This window comes from Cydia pomonella, chromosome 5 (assembly GCF_033807575.1).
Source record: "Cydia pomonella isolate Wapato2018A chromosome 5, ilCydPomo1, whole genome shotgun sequence".
In the NCBI taxonomy this organism is placed as follows: Eukaryota; Metazoa; Arthropoda; class Insecta; order Lepidoptera; family Tortricidae; genus Cydia; species Cydia pomonella.
The window spans coordinates 16,422,235-16,443,208 of NC_084707.1; the positions used below are offsets into that span (position 1 = coordinate 16,422,235).

The 20,974-nt window shown below is 36.4% G+C and overlaps 1 protein-coding gene across 1 annotated transcript; it reads left to right on the top strand.

The window, feature by feature from the left end:
- The first annotated feature begins 7 nt into the window (after window positions 1–7).
- Window positions 8–20,945, top strand: LOC133517858 (profilin). The gene is made up of 4 exons (XM_061851316.1): window positions 8–230; window positions 13,129–13,300; window positions 18,664–18,763; window positions 19,915–20,945. Exons 1-3 carry the CDS (start codon window positions 120–122, stop codon window positions 18,759–18,761), a joined length of 381 nt encoding a protein of 126 aa, XP_061707300.1. The 5' UTR covers window positions 8–119; the 3' UTR covers window positions 18,762–18,763; window positions 19,915–20,945.
- The last annotated feature ends 29 nt before the right edge of the window (window positions 20,946–20,974 follow it).

Here is a 20,974-nt window from a genome sequence, read left to right on the forward strand (position 1 = left end):
GCTGCCATTTTGAAACGGTAGTGCTTAGTGCTTTTTGTTCGTGTGGAGCGCTTGCTCGTTGCGAAGAGTTAATTGTGTGGTAGTCAAGTGCTGTAGGTTTAAATAATCGAACATTCAAAATGAGCTGGCAAGATTACGTCGATAAACAGTTAATGGCATCCAGATGTGTGACAAAAGCAGCAATTGCCGGTCACGATGGGAATCTGTGGGCAAAGTCGGATGGCTTCGAAGTAAGTTTCTGACAAAGTTACTACGTGTCAGTGATTTGCAGTTAAACCTTTTGTTTTGTGAAAATGTGGTTGGAAGTGCATAGAAAGTGATGAAAGTGCATCAAATTATATAGCTAAGCAAATGGATATTAAATATTGTCCGGCTGGTATGACAAGATGGCGACATGTGGTAGCCTATGGGAAATCCAAATGTGAATTTTGTTCTTGTAGGAAACATGTTAACTTCTCAATGTATATATTAGCGTAACGCCGCGTGACTAACTGCGATGAATAATTAGGTCTTAAATAACGCCATAAACACACAATTTCGATCTTACAAGTTGCCGGCCGGCGCGTCAACAATTTCATTTTAGGCAACTTTGTGGTTGCTATACAAAATCAATCTTTATATCTGAAATTGTCACCGATTTCAATGTTGAAATTTCCTTAAGATCATGTTGGATAAACAAACAACATTGGTCTGCATATTATATTTGTCTCTCTAAATATGATTAATATTGTATGTTCTTATTGTATTAACGCACATAATTAATAAATACATATTTTAATGTTTCCAATAAGAAATTGCATCACCTGATAAGATATCTGCATATTGTTAATAGACACTGAGAAACAAGATACTCTAAGCCTAATAGAGCTTATTCAAATGGCTAATGTGTCCTACAAATGCCAACAGGACCTTAATAAGAATATAAAAAAAAAAAAACTAGTGGTATATTTTTATTCAAACAATTCTTATTCTTATTTACTAAACAGTCATTTTTATTGAGAATAGTTGGAATTTTGTAAAAAAACTTGTAACTGCATAACAAATATAAAAATATCTCTTCAAGTGGCATATGTAATTTTCGAGTTATTGGATTTTCATTGTGTTTCATTTAATAAAATTTGAAATTTAAATGACACAATCGGTCGGGAGTCCACAGCCTACCACTCCTTATACCTGTTAAACTTGTAAGAGTCGGTCTAAGCTTACTCTGCAGTGCATTCGATAGCACATACTGTGGAAGTGGATATTTTTAATGTCAATTTCATAGACTTTTACTTGATAACACTTCCACACTCGATGCCATGAAAATCTCTGCACAGAGTTATCTTGGTCTATCGCTAAGGGCTGGTTAAAGGGTTTCAACAACACATATTTAAATGAAATTATAGCCCATCAATCGAATCTACATAAGACAGTTCACAAAATGAAGTAGGGTAGATCAAGTGAAAATAATATTTATTACCTGAACATTAAGATTGTTAAATAATATTATCTATATAAATACATACACTTGTAGCTCTATTTATCATACTGCCATGAATTTCAATATATAATCATATTTATAATCTTTACATTAGAAAATCACTACATGACCTTAACATGTATTTTTATTGAAAAACACTATCAATAAAATAGTTACTACTTATTGAAACCAAAATAATGTAAAATGATGATGCTATATTATTGTAACATATTTGCTGTTACTTATTAGGGTGATTCAAAAATTAATTCAAAATAATTTCTGTCTACCTACTAAAATAATAATGAATTATTAATTTGAGAATATTTGATTAACACATTCACTGCCGGGAACCCACCTGGTGGGCGCTCGTGAACTTTGTTCAGATGCCGGACAACCCGCGGAGCGGGTTGTTTTGTACGTAGCTATAGTACCACCGGTTTCTAGGGTAGTGCGCCGTTTTTGTCTGGCAGTGAATGTGTTAACATTTAGGAGTACTACCACCAGTATCACCTGCCAACTTACAAATTTTCCACAATTACATTCTTACTGCAATGTGTGATGATTTGATTTTAGTAAGTTCCATGGCAATATTTACCTATTATCTATTATAGTAGTTTATGTGACTTCTTCATAATACAAACTGGACAAGTGGAAGTCGGACTCACACATTGAGAGTTCTGTAATTTTTTATATTTGTTGCGATAATAGAAATACATCATCTGTGAAAATTTCAACTGTCTAACTAAACTATCCCGGTTCATGAAATACAGCCTTGTGACAGACGGACAGACAGACAGCCAGACGCAATGGACAGCAGAGTCTTAGTAATAGGAATAAAAAAGTGTAATTTACGATAATATGTTTAATTGTTAGCCTTTGTTTAATTTCACTCATTTTCAAATGTTGGTAGCAACCCCTAAATATCAATTTAAAAATATATAAAAAAGTCTTGCTCGTTTTCTATCGTAATAGATCATTTTTAGAGGTTGAGGTTAAAAACTAAGGTAAATAAAAACATATCGCCTATCTTTGATTTCACTAATTTCAAACGTTGGTAGCGAAAAAAATTAATGTTTTCTAATGCAAAAGATCATTTCTAGGATGTGAGAGGAAATAAAAATAATCAGTACAAGTTTACATTACTTATTTTTTAAAAGTGCTTTTTAATAAAAACCTTTTTAACAAAAGTGCGAGTCGGACTCGCCCACCGAGGGTTCCGTACTTTTGAGTATTTGTTGTTATAGCGGCAACAGAAATACATCATCTGTGAAATTTTTTACTGTCTAGCTATCACGGTTCATGAGATACAGCCTGGTGACAGACGGACGGACGGATGGACGGACGGACAGCGGAGTCTTAGGCGAACCCTAAAAATACTTCAAAATCTTGTAGTCGTTTTTTAATGCTAAAAAAACGAAGTTTGTGGTGTCTACTATTTATTTCTTATTAAGTTCGCACGCTGTGCGAGTTGACCGGCCATGAACTCGTATTTTCGACGTCCCTTCTCGCCATGTGCTCGCGAGTCTCGCTTCCCAGGGGTGTAAAAAAAATGGGTGGCGTCGGCAAGCATGAACATAATCCAAGCATTATTGTAAACACATTTAAACCTCTAGGTATTTACATTTCCTTTTGAATTAAATTAAAATATATGTTAATTATGTTATATGTACATTGCAATAAAATTTAGAGATGCCCCGAATAGTGGTTTTGGTCGAATACCGAATATTCGGCATCGCTCCCTGCCGAAGCGCCGAATATTTGGCATGACATTGACATGCGAACATTTTTTTAGTCACATAAGAATCAGTGAAACTGTCCCATGATAAAAATAAAATTATTTGTGATCATGATCAACAAATGCTCAAAAACCGGGTATCGTATTTAACAAATTTCTAAGAACACGTATTAAATATTGAATATAGTGGTTTTCGGTTATTTTCATCAAACTTATTTTACAGTTTAAACCCACGTGTTTTTAATCACTCGCGCGGTTTGTATTTTTTCATTTTAGGTAGGTGCAACAGATATTCGATATTCTGCCGAATAGTAGCTAACATTCGGACGAATACCGAATATTCGGCATAGTGGCCGAATACTCAATAGTAGCCGAATATCCGTGGCATCTCTAATATAAAGACACCATCTTAGTTTTATAAATACCGACATACAACGCATAGCCTAATCCACTGAAAGTAGGACCTTGAAATTTAAGGGTTCTCAACAAGCCCGGTTAAATACAACTATTGACAAATAAAATACAAATGTTGTTACACTCTCATTTTAAAACGACTAGCTAGATTGGTGTGAAACTTTGTACTTACAATACCTCCTAAGTCCTGGAATTAGTTTATGAAGCTTCATATACCATAGCATAGATTTAAAAAGCATAGATGAGTAGTCCGCACATCCTTAGTGAAGCCACTTCAGGGGCGACATTATGTCGCACTCGTTCGAACGGCCTTCGTAGTACTCAAGGTCGAGTCGATTTGTGTACACCTCCCGGTTGTAAATTAAAAAATACAGGAATGATGGCTGTTTGTGCGTTGAATGGGTGTCACGATTCATCACTAAATAAAAACAAATCACCTGATATTACATTCCACGCGTAAGCATCGATTTTAATATGATATTTTTACGTAACTGTGAATACTAAAATGAATCAGTTAAATGAATCATTTTTCCTCCACATGAGGCATGACGTTGACGTTCTAAAATAAGTACGCTTACTTTAAGTTCCTTGTATTATTAAAGGAAATTATATTTTTCGTTATTTTATTTCAAAATATGTTTTTTTAATAATATTTCAGTTTAATTTTTATTTCATGTAATGATCGATTTAGAAATCCGACACTAAAGCGCCAATACTGAACAGAGTCAGCTTGTGAGGTACCTTATTGTTTGTACACTTGTAAAATGTATTCAAATATTTTATTTTTTTCATATTTGTAACATAAAAATAAAATAGTAAAAGCTTATTTATTTAAACCTTATTGCCAAAAAACAGGCGTGGTGGCTCTCCCAGCGATTTCGTCGCGTTGCTATTTTTATTGAATTTGTATGCCAATAGGCACGACACAGTGATACCAAAATATTTATGTAACATCTTGTAATCTACCTATGTTGTACAACTAAAATCTTTGAATCTTACAAGTACATGCGGTCCACGTCCGGACCAATTTTGGTGTCTAGCAGTGGTTGCCGCGGACCGCTATAGAACGGGTAATTATTGATACATTTTTATTAGGGTTCCGTACCCAAATTTACCCTTTGGGACGGGACCCTATTATTAAGACTCCGCTGTCCGTCCGTCCGTCCGTCCGTCCGTCCGTATCTCATGAACCGTGATAGCTAGACAGTTGAAATTTTCACAGATGTATTACTGTTGCTGCTATAAGAACAAATACTAAAAAGTACGGAACCCTGGGTGGGCAAGTCCGACTCGCACTTGTCCGGTTTTATAGACTAATTTGATAGATTTCGTATTAAGTAAATGACCTATCTATTTGACATTTCCTGCAGTAATGCGGTCGACCGCAGCAATATTGCAATCACACTCAATTTTTGAGGGTTCAATGTAATAATGGAAACCTAAAAAGCTTTTTGTTACAAAATTAAAAATCTACACACTTCCAAATTATTGATAACCAAGTATAAGAATGTTGTTAAAATACCCCTATTCTGGGAACGGGAATAAATAAATACTGGCAACCCGTTTTTGTATACGTGTGCGTTTCTGAGCGTAAGACACGAGCGTCGCACGCACACGTCGATCATGTTTCGGCTTCACTTTTGGCTCGGTGTATTATGTCTGGGACCATAGTTAAAAAAATACAGTGAATTGTAAGTTTTTCATACTAAACTTGTTTTTACTCTATTTCGTTGTTTTTATAAACTGGAGCTATATATACTAATTAAAGGACGAGATAATTATATTCCTGTCATTACGTGCAAAATTTCATAACAATCCAACAGGCAGTTTTAAAATGAGAACGAAACTCCGATTCTATGGGAACGTGAAATTCGGTCGAGCTTGCCGTAGCGTATTATATAATTCAAAAGAAAATAATCTTCAAATATTGGAAAGATCAAATAAGAAAGAATATTTTGAAATGCATATGCATATTTTATGCAAAATAAAGATATTTTGATTTTGATTTTTGATTTTGATAAGATGATGTTGAGATCAAATAATGGTGTTTCCAAAGGTGTGATTCATTAATTAATATCTTTAATTAATGAAATAGGTTCATGCGGTTACCAAAAACGATACCTATTTTAATGTAATTACATAGATATCGATACGAAAAAGTCATGGAAATATATATATGTTAACTATTAGAAATAACAAGTACTGGTTTCTATTAGCGCGTCTTGTTATCTTTTTTTTTTTTTAAATAGACTCATTTAATTAGTAATGATTGTTTTTCTGATGGACGTTTAGGTAAACGCGCGTAAAGCACTGATTTTGTTGATCTTATTTGTAAATTTCGTAAAGTTTGGACTGCTAAAAATGGTAATTTTGTATTACACATATCCTGTACTTCAACTTTAATAAACTACATTTTTGTTATTATAAATTTGAATTTAGTTATTTGAATGAAAGTTAGACGTAATCAATTTTCTCCAGAACTAACTTCAAAACAAGTGACAATTTCTCTGAAAAACGACTTAATTTCAACGTAATTTTGATACTTAAACAATCTACAACATTTGCTAAAACTGTTCTTATACATCAAATTATATAATTTACTACCATAGTTTTTTGATGAATTTTTATAAACTGTCCCTTCTCGTCACATATTACCGGGGACGCACGCTTGCGACCTCATTATTAAAAGGCAAGATGAAAAGACGTGCTAATAGAAACCAATACTTGTTATTTAGATATTTCGTAACAAAAGGAGTACGTAACTAAATCTATCAATTTTACATTTTTGCTCTAAAATCGTTACCATAACTAATTTTAACAGAGTGCTAGTAAGTATGATTAAACGTATATTACACTTATGTTAAGCATTTTATCAAAGTACTATATTTTTAATGCCTTATTCTCGAAAATACTATATTCCACCAAAAAATAGTTGGCAACCCTACCTTGCAGGTATACATAGTAGAGTTTTTTTAATAATAATATTGTTTCGTATTTTCGACGGTAAGAAGAAAATACCATAATGCAGCGATGAAAACAAGCGATGATTATTTTAATTTTTTTTACGACAAACATGTCCGATGACACTGCCAAGATTTGTGCAATTTGATTCCGCTAAGTTACACAAGATAGAGTGCATCTATATGGAGGTACGAGCGTATAGACAATACTATTTCAGGCATAGGACGTATGCACCTTCTCAAACCCAACCCCCCTCCCCCCGCTCATGGACTTTCGATTAGGGAATGCCAAACTGATGGCAAATGCCAAACATAACAGATAATCGGTTTTATCGGTTACGGTTGCTTAGCCGCACGCTTGCTAGCTCTCTTCACCAAGCGCAGACGCTACTTAACGACATTTTGGACAGCGAGACCACCTTGATATCTTTGCAACAACCGAGACCAAGTTCCTAACTGCATCCTGTCGCTATATTGAAATCTCAATTTATAATTATTATTGTTAAGTCGATTTAACATTTTGATATATTCTTAAATACAGATTAATTTAATTTTAATTTGTGCGACATTGACATTGATTATTATTTACTCTACAATTGACATTTGATTTAATTTATTTATTTATTCGTTTTAATTCTTTAAAGTACACACACACAAAGCAATAGTGCCTATTTATCTAACAATTCAAATGTGTGCTCTGTATATGACATTTAGTCCCGTTTAATAATGAAATTTTATTAAATAAATAAATATTATAGGACGTTATTACACAAATAGACTAAGTCCCACAGTAAGCTCAATAAGGCTTGTGTTGAGGGTACTTAGACTACTTAGACAATGATATATATAATATATAAATACTTAAATACATAGAAAACACCAATGACTCAGGAACAAATATCCATGCTCATCACACGAATAAATGCTTTTACTAGGATTTGAACCCGGAACCATCGGCTTCGTAGGCAGGGTCACTACCCACTTAGGATAGACCGGTCATCAAACGTATTTACTTGACTTATTGAAATTTGTAAGTATATAGTTTTTGTTTTTAACGATTAATGCATATTAGACATTAACCCCCTTAACCCTTATTCATAAACGTGTACTAAAGTGATGCCGCTAATAATCGTTTGTCTCTTTCCGACGTATTAGTATGATGGAAAGGGACAAACGATTATTACCGGCATCGTAACTTTAGTACACATTTATCAATAAGGGGGTAAGTAAATATAATGCCAATTAGCACGCAAGGTTTAGCTGTTAGTGCTGATTGAATGGAAAATAAATGAAATGAAACAGTTATTTTCAACAAAAAATTATCATGTGATTAAAACAATTACGAAAATCTAGGAAGGTACAGTATTTGGGAATGTAAGTAATAAGTCTTTGTTTTTTAATAAAACACAAAATACAGTAAAAAAGAAAATGGGTCATTCTTAGTTAAGAGGTAATTACTTGTATAGAAAATCTGGAACGACATAAATGTTAAAATTTTGATCTAATTATACAATTCCCTTCCCTAATCGAAAGTCATGAGCGGGGAGGGGGGAGGGGGGTTGGGTTTGAGAAGGTGACATACGTCCTATGCCTGAAATAGTATTGTCTTCTATACGCTCGTACCTCCATATAGATGCACTCTATCTCGTGTAACTTAGCGGAATCAAATTGCACAAATCTTGGCAGTGTCATCGGACATGATTGTCGTAAAAAAAATTAAAATAATCATCGCTTGTTTTCATCGCTGCATTATGGTATTTTCTTCTTACCTTCGAAAATATCGAAACCTCCCGGCTTTGCCTTGATTGAACACTGTTAAAATTTTAAACCTCCAGGTTTTGTAACATTGGAACTATCTAATTTCCCTATTTGAATTTGATGTCGCTCTCGTGTTTAAAGCTTGCTCCGATTTCACTCTGCTTTGCTCAGCAGTCTCAGAACTTTAAAATTAATAGAGAAATAAAAAGTTTATATCAATCATATCTCTCTTTACATTTTTTACACACTTTTATTTAGCTTCACCGCGTACCTTCTTTGTATATGTATACCTACATATATATATATGCTTCAAATCTTGCAACTTAAATTTGAACCACTTTGGTGTCTGTTTGAGCTGAAATTTGGTATATTTCCGTATTTCCGATGAAAATGCAATAGTATGCTGGTAGCCAAAGGAACTCTTCGATGAGAAAATATAAACACATTGAATTTAGTACAGTGGGCAATAAAAGTGTGTCAAAATATTTTTGACGGCTACTTGTTTTTGACAGTAATTAACAGTTGCTAGGTAACGACATAAAAAAAGTTAGGTCTTGACATACGAGGTATATGCAACCTTCTTAATGTTGTATTCATGCCTTTAAATTGTACCAATTTTAGAGTGTTGGGATATTTCCGGATTGATGATAAAACGAATACTTGTACCAATATTTTGACTTAATTTTCCAAGTATTTCAGTAAGGCATATTACAAATTACGATGCGCTTATGAACGTCAAATAAAGCTACGCTGGCTCTAACCCTACACCTCTGACCCGAGAAGATTTAAATCCCTCCTAAATTGTACGATGGTATCCCAATATGGGACCGGCAAGAAATTCGGCGGGACACATCTTTTCAAAACATTACATATTCGCTTGTTACAAACAATAAAAACAAATTTAAAATAAATCGTCAAGACGTCTTCACTATAACTTGTCCGTACTCGAACTGGCCGCTTGTCACCGCTTACCCGTCTTTTTAGAACAATTCAAAATGGCGGGAACCACTGAAAAGTAAGAGTCAATTGATACTCTTTTATAAGCTTGTCATGAATAAAAATAATAGTCAAAATATACCTAAGCTATTTCTAAATAATGATCCTTACAATAGTGACATCTGGTGTGATGTAGTTTGCACAATCGGTAGTCAACTTTACGCAAAAGTAGGTTATCGATCCCATTAATAGAAATCGCCGCCATCTTTACCAATGTTATCTAAATTTCTAAGTGTCGCCCCTGGGTAGGACTGTGGGCGTGATGAGGGTGCCAATGGACGGTCGTAGCAGTCTTAATATGTGTATAAAAGCGGTTTTTATGACATTTTTTCAAAGGTTTTAACAAGTCAGCAATACTTTCGGTTTCGGCCGAAACTAGAGCCTAAGCCGAACCTTCGGTTTCGACAAAAAACATGTTTCGGTCGGACACTAATCTCCACCATGATCATTATCAGATATTCATCTCACGCCAATCTAGTCAGATACGCGTTTCAATAAATAACAAATGAGAGTGAGATACTAAGTATTAGTTCGATGCGAAATATTTTTAATGCCGCCGAATTTGATCATTCTTATGGATAGAAATAAAGGGTTTAAACCGCACATTTCGCAAGTTTTAAATAATACCGGGATCCCGGTATTGCATTTAAAAATACCGGTATTGGCTAAAAAAAGACCTCTCAATATTTGGCGAATGCCTGGGGCTTCAGTCTTATAGACATAGACATAGAAATTTATTATTTAACACCACATTGAAAAATGTTTACAGGCAATGCTACAAAACAAACTAGTTTGAGAAATAAAACATGGTAATTTTTGTTGTAATATGAACTTTGAAATACCACGAAAAGTTTAGGTTTTTGCTGTTAGGACATTTAAAAAAAGTGTTTTGGCGTTCGTCCAGGCTGCTGCTGGTACCACCAATTGGCCAAAAGAGAGAGTTAATAAATAAACTTAGGATTGGCTCTACTTTTACCCATATCTAACGACCCGATTCGGACAGATACGTCAAATATTAGGTCTAGATACGACATGGATTGGATATGTCAGTGTCAAAAGTGACGTTTTTGTTTGAAGAAACGTCCCTGACATATAGTTAGGGAGGCGAATAGGGGAATTTTCGGTAATACTCGAGCGTGGCAGTTTAAGATATGAGAGATACCTTAGACCTAATAGAACAACCTTGTAAAGTATTTAGCTCTATATGTAGTGACGCGCGCCTAGGATAGACGATCAGATTAGTAAAAAAAAATCGATAGTCTGAAATACTCGAGCGCGTCAGATTAAGATATTGGGGGTTGATTTTAGTGTTTTAAGACTAAATTTAACTAATCTGACGATAAGTCCTTGACGCCGCCGAGTTATAGGGTCGCGAACTTGTAAAAAAAAAACGTTAATCCGGCATTCTCGAGCGCGATTTTTTTATTTCTTATTTTGAAGAATATAATCTAAAACTTACTAAAAATACAAAATCTGCCGGTTTCCGCATGACCGGAAGTGTGGAGGAGCCATTTCGTCTTCCGAAAAACGCGTTGCGGCATATAAGTCGCGAACGATACATTTTACAAAAAAAAAGTTTAAATAAACAAATAAGGTAATTTTAATTTACACAATAAAGGTCTCTTTACATTTTTGTCCAAAGTTAAAACTTTTTGACTTGAAGCATCATAAAAACTCAAACTCCCGGTTTTTTGAGTATATCTATATTGTCATTCTTAAAATCCCCGTTTTATCAAGGAGAAAGAAAGAAAAAAAAAGAAACCAAAAAACCTTTTTCGGTCAGATTAAGAGAACCCACCAACATTTTTGTCAGATTAAGAAAATATGCTTTCAGGATACCGAAATAAACCTCCCCTATGAAAATCTGACGCGCTCGAGTATTTCAAAATAACTTTTTTTTTTGCATTTTCAAAAATTCATCGTAACTTATCGTCACGCCGAAATCGTCAGTTTTTTTAGAGGGAGCTTCCTTGGGGCCTATTTAACACCCCTTCCAAAAATCTGACGCGCTCGAGTAAATTTTTTTTTTTTGCATTTTTGACTACTTTATATTCCTACCCCCACCACGCAAACCGGCAGATTAGTATACCGTTGTTATCAGAGGCACTTGGGGCATACGTAGTATGAATATCTGACGCGCTCGAGAATGCCCAAGTAACTGTTTTTTTTAACATTTTTGAAAAACCGTACACGCCAAACCCACCGCTAAAATGGTTTTTACCATACGAGCTTTTCTTTTCGAAATTATTTTATCTTTCGATTTTGATAGGTCTCGACGGCGCCGTTGAATTACGCCATTTAGCTACCTCGCCTCCCTAACTAATATCCTAATCTGTAATGCATTATTATTGTTACTATTGTTTTATTATATTATTTTGTTGATTTTATTGTGTAATATATTATAATTGTATTTGCATGCATTGAAATATGTTCTACTGCAAATAAAGTGATTGATTGTATTGTGTTGTGATTGTGAGTGATGATTGTGTTTGACGTTTTTTAAAGTTCGAATCGGCCGTAAGCCGCTTTTTACCCCAGACGGGACGGAAACGGTAGTACTACCACTACTACCAAAACCCTTAAATGCAATTTTCCGGTTTTTTACCTAAATTTACGCAGTATTTAAATTTATGTAAATTACGTCGGAAAACTAGGAAAAACCCAGAAGTTGATGATTTTAGTATGTGATTTCGGGGTTTGTAGGTAATTATATTATATTTAAAAACTTTTATCATAAACAGTGTACCTTTCTGATGGTAGTAAGATTTTTCATATATCTCTCACTGGAAATTATATATTTACATAAATATGACTATATATATTCCTATGTAACTTCTAATACTGATTTCGCAGTACAAATCGATGTTATATTTTTTTTACTATTTTTTCCAGAATCAGCAAACAATCTTGTGACACATTCATTTCGGACAAAAAGAAAAAAATCATGCTTTTAAGGGATTTTACTCTAGTCCCTGTAACTTGTTTTCATACATTTTCCACGGTTATCATGCTTAAAACGCGATTTCGGCGGCATAAACTGGTTTTATTGTACATTAAAATATATATTATTATAGGACGTTATTACACAAATTGGCCAAGTCCCACAGTAAGCTCAATAAGGCTTGTGTTGTGGGTACTTAGACAACGACATATATAAAATATAAATATTAAATACTTAAATACATAGAAAACACCCATGACTCAAGAACAAATAATATATATATATATTATGTATTTAGGGTTCGAGGCTGTTTGTGTGCTTTTGTACACATGAATAGATTTACTTAAAAAATATATACTCCTGCAATGATTCTTAGATAGGTTTAAGCTCACCAGATGACGTTAATTAATTTTGTCCAGGGTTTTTAACTGTCGGATATGAGAAAGTGGCAGAGGCTACGATATTCAATTTTTTCGGGTTGCTTCTCCAGAAGAGAGTTCTTCTACGACATTGTTTTTATCGGCAATATCGACATAGACGAGTTTGCGGTCCTGACAGACTACTGTAATACAGTAGTCTGTCAGGACCTAATAATTAAGGATGACGACAAAAAGTACTCAATGTCGGCCATGTCGGTTTAAGGATTAGTTAAAAATTTAGGATTATGAAACTTATATTAATAGTATAAATAATACTACAATATACTATTTTACCTACAATACTACAATGCCGCACGGTAAATTGTAGGTACTACGTATTAATTCATGTTGTCGAATTAAAGTAACTTACTTAATAGCTTGTTGCACCGCGGATAAAATACATCTTCTCATGTAATTTAATTTCATTATAATTGTTGTCGTAGATATCAAAAGATGAAGTCGCAAAGATAGTGGCCGGTTTTGAAAACGAATCGCTCCTAACGAGTGGCGGCGTGACGATAGCGGGCACGCGGTACATCTACCTCAGTGGCTCAGACCGCATCATACGCGCAAAACTCGGCAAGGTCGGCGTGCACTGCATGAAGACACAGCAAGGTGAGTAAACATTTCCTACCCATTGGACACTGCAATCTTTTCTACGTCACCAACATTACCAATCAAATAATACGTATCTCAGAATCAGACAAAAAACTGTTGTTATTAAAGATGCTTGGACAAATAAAAACTACTATCCATGAAATTTTTCTACTTCTGGATGTGAGTTTGCAGCGTAAACTGCAAATACGTTTGATATTGAGGTGCATTCCCAGTAGTGTCCGCCGTCGGATCATCAGCGCTGTAACCTTGTCTATACTAAGTGCATTATTTTGGAACGTGAAGCCAGGCCGGCCGTAGGGTTATTGAGCGTATAATAGAGGTTTTTATCATATGCGTGTAGATAAATAATATTCAATATTCTTGCCATCCTTAGCTTTTAAATAATTTGATTGAAGGGACTGGAACTTTTAGCTACTTGAGCCCCTTGTTTCTAAGATAATTGAGTGCGTTTTTGAACTTCGAACTACAAATATGCGATCACCGATTGTGCGACAGATCGCTATTGCGATAAACTGTTGGTCGGCAGAACGGCCCCGCCACCCACGTTGTTCGAAATAGACATGTGCGCCGATTAAAAAATGATCGACGGCGGCGTGTTTTTGACGTGAAGTCGGCGTGACCTTGACTTTCAGGTTTCTAAAGAAAAATCATTAATTTGTTGTTTTTCTTGAAAATTTGATCAATTCAGATCACTGGTTGGTGAATTACGTATAGTTTTGAATAGACTGTGAGTAAAATAGGGTTTGTAAATGAATATAGGATAGGTATAATAACTTGATTTCCCTAGTAACTGGCTTGCATTAAGGGTTTACCTGTTCCCAATGTGACCTTCGATCCGAACTGTAAGTCTCCATATTCTCACGATTCCCATTAAAAATGGGCACGCTTGCCATTCATTCGGCCTAAATTCATGCGTTTTTCCACATCATGCGTTGGAAACTCCACAATATGTCAAAAGAATCTAAGGGCTCACCCATGGCATGTTGTAAAGAGCTGAGTGGCGATATTGAGCTCTCTGAGAATGGAGGGGTTTGTTGTTTTAGCTATCCAAGGTATAAGCAGCTGTCTTCGTTTAACAGCACATCTCGAAGCGACAACCTTTGCCACTTCAGACTTTTTGAGGCTCCAGCACGCTTCGGCACCTAGCTGGAATGTTGGCAAGACGAGTGCTCGTACCAAGTATACTTTAGTTGTACGTCGAATACTTCTGTTCTTCCAGATCTTGTCGAGGTTAGCCATAGCACTCTAGCCATGCCAGCTCTGCGGCGTATCTCGGCGGTGCAACCATCGGCACTGGTTATTAACCCAAGATATACAAACTAGCTCGCTTTTTCATAATGCAGAGTGCGTCGGTAACTATAGTCTGTATCTTAAGGTATTTAAAAAAAGGTAAACAAACAATTTGTACATTTTCGGGTAGTTTTAATATTTATTGGTTAACCAACCAAATACAAAACCTCCTGGATCTGTCACTGAACGACCTGACCAGGGATCAGAAACCGGTATTTTTTGTATGGGAACGAAAACGGTACTTTTTCGTTCTTTGTTAATTACTTCATTTCTAATTAGGCAATCTAAAGGCCAGGCCACACCGGTTGCGTGTGCGTAGACGTGCACGTGCACGTATGCGTCCCGTTGCGTTGTAAACTAAGAATTCTCATAAGATATGACACACCGGTTGCGTGACGTGTGCGTGACGTGCGCGTGCGCGTGACGTGCACGCATTGCAGCTCCAACGAGACAAACCGGCTGCGTGCTGCGTACACGCGTGCACGCAGCGGAGCGGCAACGTCGCTTCGTTGCGTGCAGTGATGACGTTGTGTTTAACGGCGTTCCCTATGAGAGGGCGAACCGAGCAGGTTCGGACACGCACAGCTCGGTGCTACATAGGTGCTGTGCGTGTACACGCGCAGCTCTCTTGTATTTATTTACAACTCGGGCGGTGCGCGTGCTGGTTTTTAATATGGATTCAGTGATAAAAGATAAAGTAATTGAACTCGTTCGTCGATACGAATGTATTTAGAACATAAAGCACAAAGATTACAAAAAATACGTATCTATTTATTATAAAAATGTAGGTACTGTGGTAGCAAATCGATTTTAGGTACTATTGGAATACAAGTTAGTTTATGTATTGGGAACTATTGTGCGATGAATAATATTATAATTATACTCTCAATTATCTCGATTCAAGTATGAGACATTTTTTCTTGCAATAGCGGCATTAAATAGGTGACCTTGCATTACTATGAAGCAAAGGTAAAAATGTTTTGACTCCTTGCTTCTTTATTTTCGGGCAAGTTTTGACTCGAAGTCAGTTCATTTGATATCACTCGTATCATGTCGCCGTGTGTAATTTTGACAAAATTGTTCAAGCAGCATGCAGCTTTTGTAAGGCGAGTATAATAACATGAAAATAGTATCGCAGGAGTATTTTGTGTTAAAGCAAGAGGAGTGCTTCCGCTTTGTCCGGTAAACTGCTGTCGAACATTGGTAGTCGTTTAGAAACTAGGAAATAATACGCAAATTTATATAGGCGGATGTACACGCAGCATGCACGCACGACAGAGCTGCAGCGTGCGCCTGCGTGGCGTGTGCAGCACTCTGCAGCACTTGCGTTGCGTGACGTGCGCGTAACCCGGTGTGACAGGGGTGCTGTGCACGTCTACGCTTACGTCGACGCACACGTGCTGCGCACGCAAGCGGTGTGGCTCGGCCTTAATAATACGAAGTCGTTATCTGAAAACACAACTGAGTCTTACATTTAGAGTATAAAATAAACCGAAATATATGGTTATTTCGATGTTTTTGCAAAAAACCGGTTTCGATCCCTGGACCTGACTTTCCTTTAACCTACATTATTTGATCATGTAATGTTTTCATCTACCCTCAGCTGCCTTAAGGAGCCATTTGAGGGTAGATTTTGTTTACCTTTTTTTAAATACCTAAATATACAGACTATAGTAGTATGTTTGCCCTGTCTACTACCACTACCATTACTTTGGTCATGGAATGGTTGATCTCTAGAACTTTCATCTTCAATTTTCTTCAGAAAATCCGCCATTTCGATATATTTCTTGTTATTATTCCCGTCAGGCAGGCAAAAATATAGTAGCACAATTTGTTACAAGAACTTTTGTACCAAGTCATATTAGTGATCCAGGTGACTGTAACCATAGCAACAAGTGACTAGAAAATTTTTCTTCACCCACTTACACTTTACAGCTTGCACATATCCGCGGGGCAAGCGTTTGCGCGGTTCGCCAGATTGAGTGAATCTCTGTCGCTCTGTCTCTCTCTTTCTCGACATTTTTGGCACACGACTTTTTTCAGGGTCTCGAGAGTATTCGCACGTCAATGTTCTCAGATTTTTGCTGGACTCCACTACATTTTAAGACAAGCAAATAAGCAAGGATGATTGATGGTCGCAACATTAGCCAGTTAGTTTTTCTTTTCTCTTCCACCTTGAGGCCCCATGGTACATAGGCCCTGTGTTTTCGTTGATTAGTTAATTGTATTTCCATGACGGAGAATGCTGCCTTCGTATGTGAGGCAATGTGAATTTACAATTAACAGGAACACCTACTACATATATCGCTTCCTCATCTTTCTTGACGCTGAATACTAAGGGTTACTCAGTTTCTTAAATCGGTTTTGTGCAACTGGCTATTCAGTTTAATTTAATTAATTGATATATATCTGACAACTGTAACACATGTAATACAAAAAAATCCATATTGTAATTCAAACGCCAACTTGGAATAGTTAATTGTTAACACTCAAGGTCACGCCAATTTCACGCCGATCATTTATCGGCGGCGGCGGTGCGCCGCCGGCGCACACGTCTAGTTCCACAGGTCGGAATCGCGATAATCGCTTGGTCGACAAATCGTGTTCGCGGTGAACTTGTGTTATGGTAGAAGAGTTGACTGCAAAATTTCTAACCGACTTGATACCACGATGAAATGCACAATGGTAACCTATAAAAGTGATGCTAAGTCCGAATTCGATAGTCTCCCATGGCGGATCTTGCCGAAAGTACAAAAAAGAAGGCCACTTCCGGTGCGAAAAAGGGGGGGCTGATTTAACCTATCTGATACCGCAATAATAGTTATGGCAGCAGTTAGAAATTTACATGTAGATAGAAAAGCGAAGTCTGCCAGTATTTTTTTTTGCCGGAAGTGCTTGGCAGACGCTCTCAAAGGTGACCATGGGGACCCCAAAATTAACCCATCTGATACCACCATGAAAACAATTCCACTCGGCAGGTATGAACCCTCATTTCAAGAATATAAAAGTCTGCCAAGGCTTTTCCTGCTGAAACACCTTGACAGACGAGATTATGTAAGCAACATCCGTGGAACCCGTATTATGCAATTGTACAGATTATGAACACTTTAATTACTGTAAGCTTATTTTATTATTTTATTCCTAAACATATTTTTATAATTTATTAAGATACACATTGCCATTAATTACCTGCATACGGCAGTAGTAGCGAATAGTGCGTTCTGGCTCGCTGAGCGAGGCCAGCAGTCCCGCCTCCTCGTTTTTCCCGTGTTCGAGCCCTGCAAAGAGGCGAAGTGGGAAGACTGGTAAGGGGCGGAGCATGGTTCAAGATGCCGCTCGCCTATTGGTCACTCGTAATGATGCTCATTACTAATTACACTCATTAATTAGGACACACCTCCTGGTTCTAGGTGGCACTCTCCTATCTTAATAAATTATAAAAATATTTTATTAAAAACATAATAATATAAAAATATGTTTAGGCATAAAATAATAATTCAGCCTACAGTAATTAGTGTTCGTAATCTGTACAATTGCAAAATACGGGTCCCACGGATGTTGCTTATATAATCTCGTCTGTCAAGGTGTTTCGGCGGGAAAAGCCTTGGCAGACTTATATATTCCTGAAATGAGGGTTCATACCTACCGACTGGAATTGGTTTCATGATGGTATCAGATGGGTATATTTATAACAACCGATGGTGACCTTGCTACATTATCACGTCTGTCAAGGTGTTTCGGCAGGAAAAGCCTTGTGTTGCATTGTGCATTTCATCGCGGTTTTGCAGTCGGCTCTTCTACCATTTGAAAAATTAGTATCGCGATAAACTGTTGCTTGACAGAACATTACAAGTATTACAACACTACACTAGTGACAAGTCATAGATCAATTGCTCCTACGAACAATCTACAGTTTTTATTCCTCTCTATATAAGGATCCATACAATATGAACGGCCTGTTCGGCCACATCATACATAAATTAGGCCGTCCTCTTAGTTTGACCTGCACGGCTGTATTTTGCAGAGTCGTGCACCGTGCACATTTTTCTTAACTCACATGTTTGTTTCAGCCGTCGTCATCTCTCTGTACGAAGAACCCATTCAACCCCAGCAAGCCGCGTCTGTAGTGGAGAAGTTAGGAGACTATTTAATTACCTGTGGTTATTAGAGGTGAGTTTAGTGAGTTGTTACTACAACAATCATATTGCGTCGAGTTAGTTCGTTTTTGACATATTATTTTAATTCTGTTTTCTATTTTATGCCATGTGTATCTAATATCCTCATCTACCACGCAATGTATACCCGGATAAGATCGGATGGAGGGTAAGATCGTGTCGTAATAAGCGATCGCAATTGTAACCGAAATAGTTTTTTTTTTCATATACAGGGTTATTTTTGACCAGTTAGCCATATTTAAATATGTCATTATTTATCAGCAGTACAAAACCGAGTTAAAAAAGTGGTACTTTTGTATTTTTTATTTGACACTTATCCATTAAAATATGGCCACTGTACTGGTTTGTTTCGATTCGTGCAATACTATGGGAAGCACAATGTATAGTGTTACCTTGTGACTTTGCTTTTTTTACTTTTTTATAACTATACTTACACATATACACATATTTACTACACTACATATTTACTCTACATATGTACTATATATTTTTTTATACTTTTTTTATAGATGCCACGAATATTCGGCCTGTTCGGCCACTTGGCCGAGTATTCGGAATTCGTCGGCCGAATACCGAATATCTATTACAGAAATGTTGCATAGTTCAGTGTATCCGAAAACCATTAATTTAATATTAACGTGTATTCTTGGGAAGTTGTTATAAATGAAGATTTCTTGAGAATTTGTTGCTTGCAAATAATTATCATAGACTAGATTTGCTTGACTAATATACATATACTCCTAATGAGCTCCAAAAATTCAATTTTAGCAAACAACAATTTCTCTTTGTAGTCGATCAGCTTTCATAATAAATGTGTTCTTCCGAATATTCGGCGCTTCGGTCTAGAGTGCGGCCGACTATTAGTGGCATCTCTAACTTACGTTAATCAGTTGTCCTTCCAACTCTCCGAATAGTCCGGCTTACCTATCTTACTTATGTATCAATTTAACAACGTTTCTCAGTACATTAACGAACTGGTTTTAATCTTGTACATGTAATACCGACACAGTATCATTTTGGTATGGCTACAATCATACCATACCTATTATTACATGCATGAAGTGAAATCTTCAACCGCACACAGTTTTATAGGTTTAGGTAATTAACCTGTGCAGGTTTATCACAGATGTCTTTTTCCTCTTTCAGATCGAAGCGCGCCCGTGATCTAAGAATACTATAAGATTAATATTTTTTCCACAGGGAAATAAGTAACTGCATTTTGTATATTCTATAAAGTGATAAGGACCGTTCATTTGTTTTGATATTTGATAAATTATGGCGCCATCGTGTCGGATGCGTGTAGTAACTATGTACAGATACAATTACTTTGCGGATTCTGGATCATTTTTTACACGCTCACCGCTTCCACAATGTAATTGTTACTGTAAAATGGTTTAAATTTTTGTATTTTAAAATGTTTGCTTTTGACGACCATTTTAGCGAGGCGTGTTTTTCGCTTTAGCAATCAGGTCCTAAGGCATGATGTATAGAGATTTTTTTAGAAGTTTTTCTCTTCAAGCATCTCAGTCAGTTCTTGTTATCAATCGTAGTAGTTGTCGAACCAATGTGACTCGAAAATTTGTTGTAACCAAGAGTATCACTGCTCGGATATAGCAGGACAAGTACAGATCGATGCTTGATGAGAAATTCCGAGTTTAATACCACGTAATGAAATTACTGTAACAATATACAAAATATATATATAATTACAAATATGCATTCGTGTAAGGGCTTGTTACAAATTGAAAGACACTGTAACCCAAGTAAAGTATTACGATTATAATTGAAAATCTCTAGTCCCACTGGAACCATCGTGAGAGTATTCGGTTAGTGAGGCGGAGGAGCGGGCCCCGTGCGCCGCGGCCAGGCGCGCCTGCTCCGGGAGGCAGGGCCACGGGGCCGAAGCGCCCGCGATTGCTAAATTTATGCTATGCTTCCTCTTTTAATTACGCCGCATTTATAACTTGTGTAGAGAATAAACTTTGCAAATATTTGTTTTACTTACTCTTAGCTGCAGAAACTAGAAGCGCTCAATTACCCTGTATCCTCCGACAAGGCTTGCAGTAAACGAAGGGTGCATATTGTTTAATATTTGATATTACTACTATAGCTTTGTACATTGTTTCTGATAAGCGATGGGAACTGTGTCTATCTAATAATAAATGATTTGTATTATACTATATGTTTCTTTGACCACACCGCATCG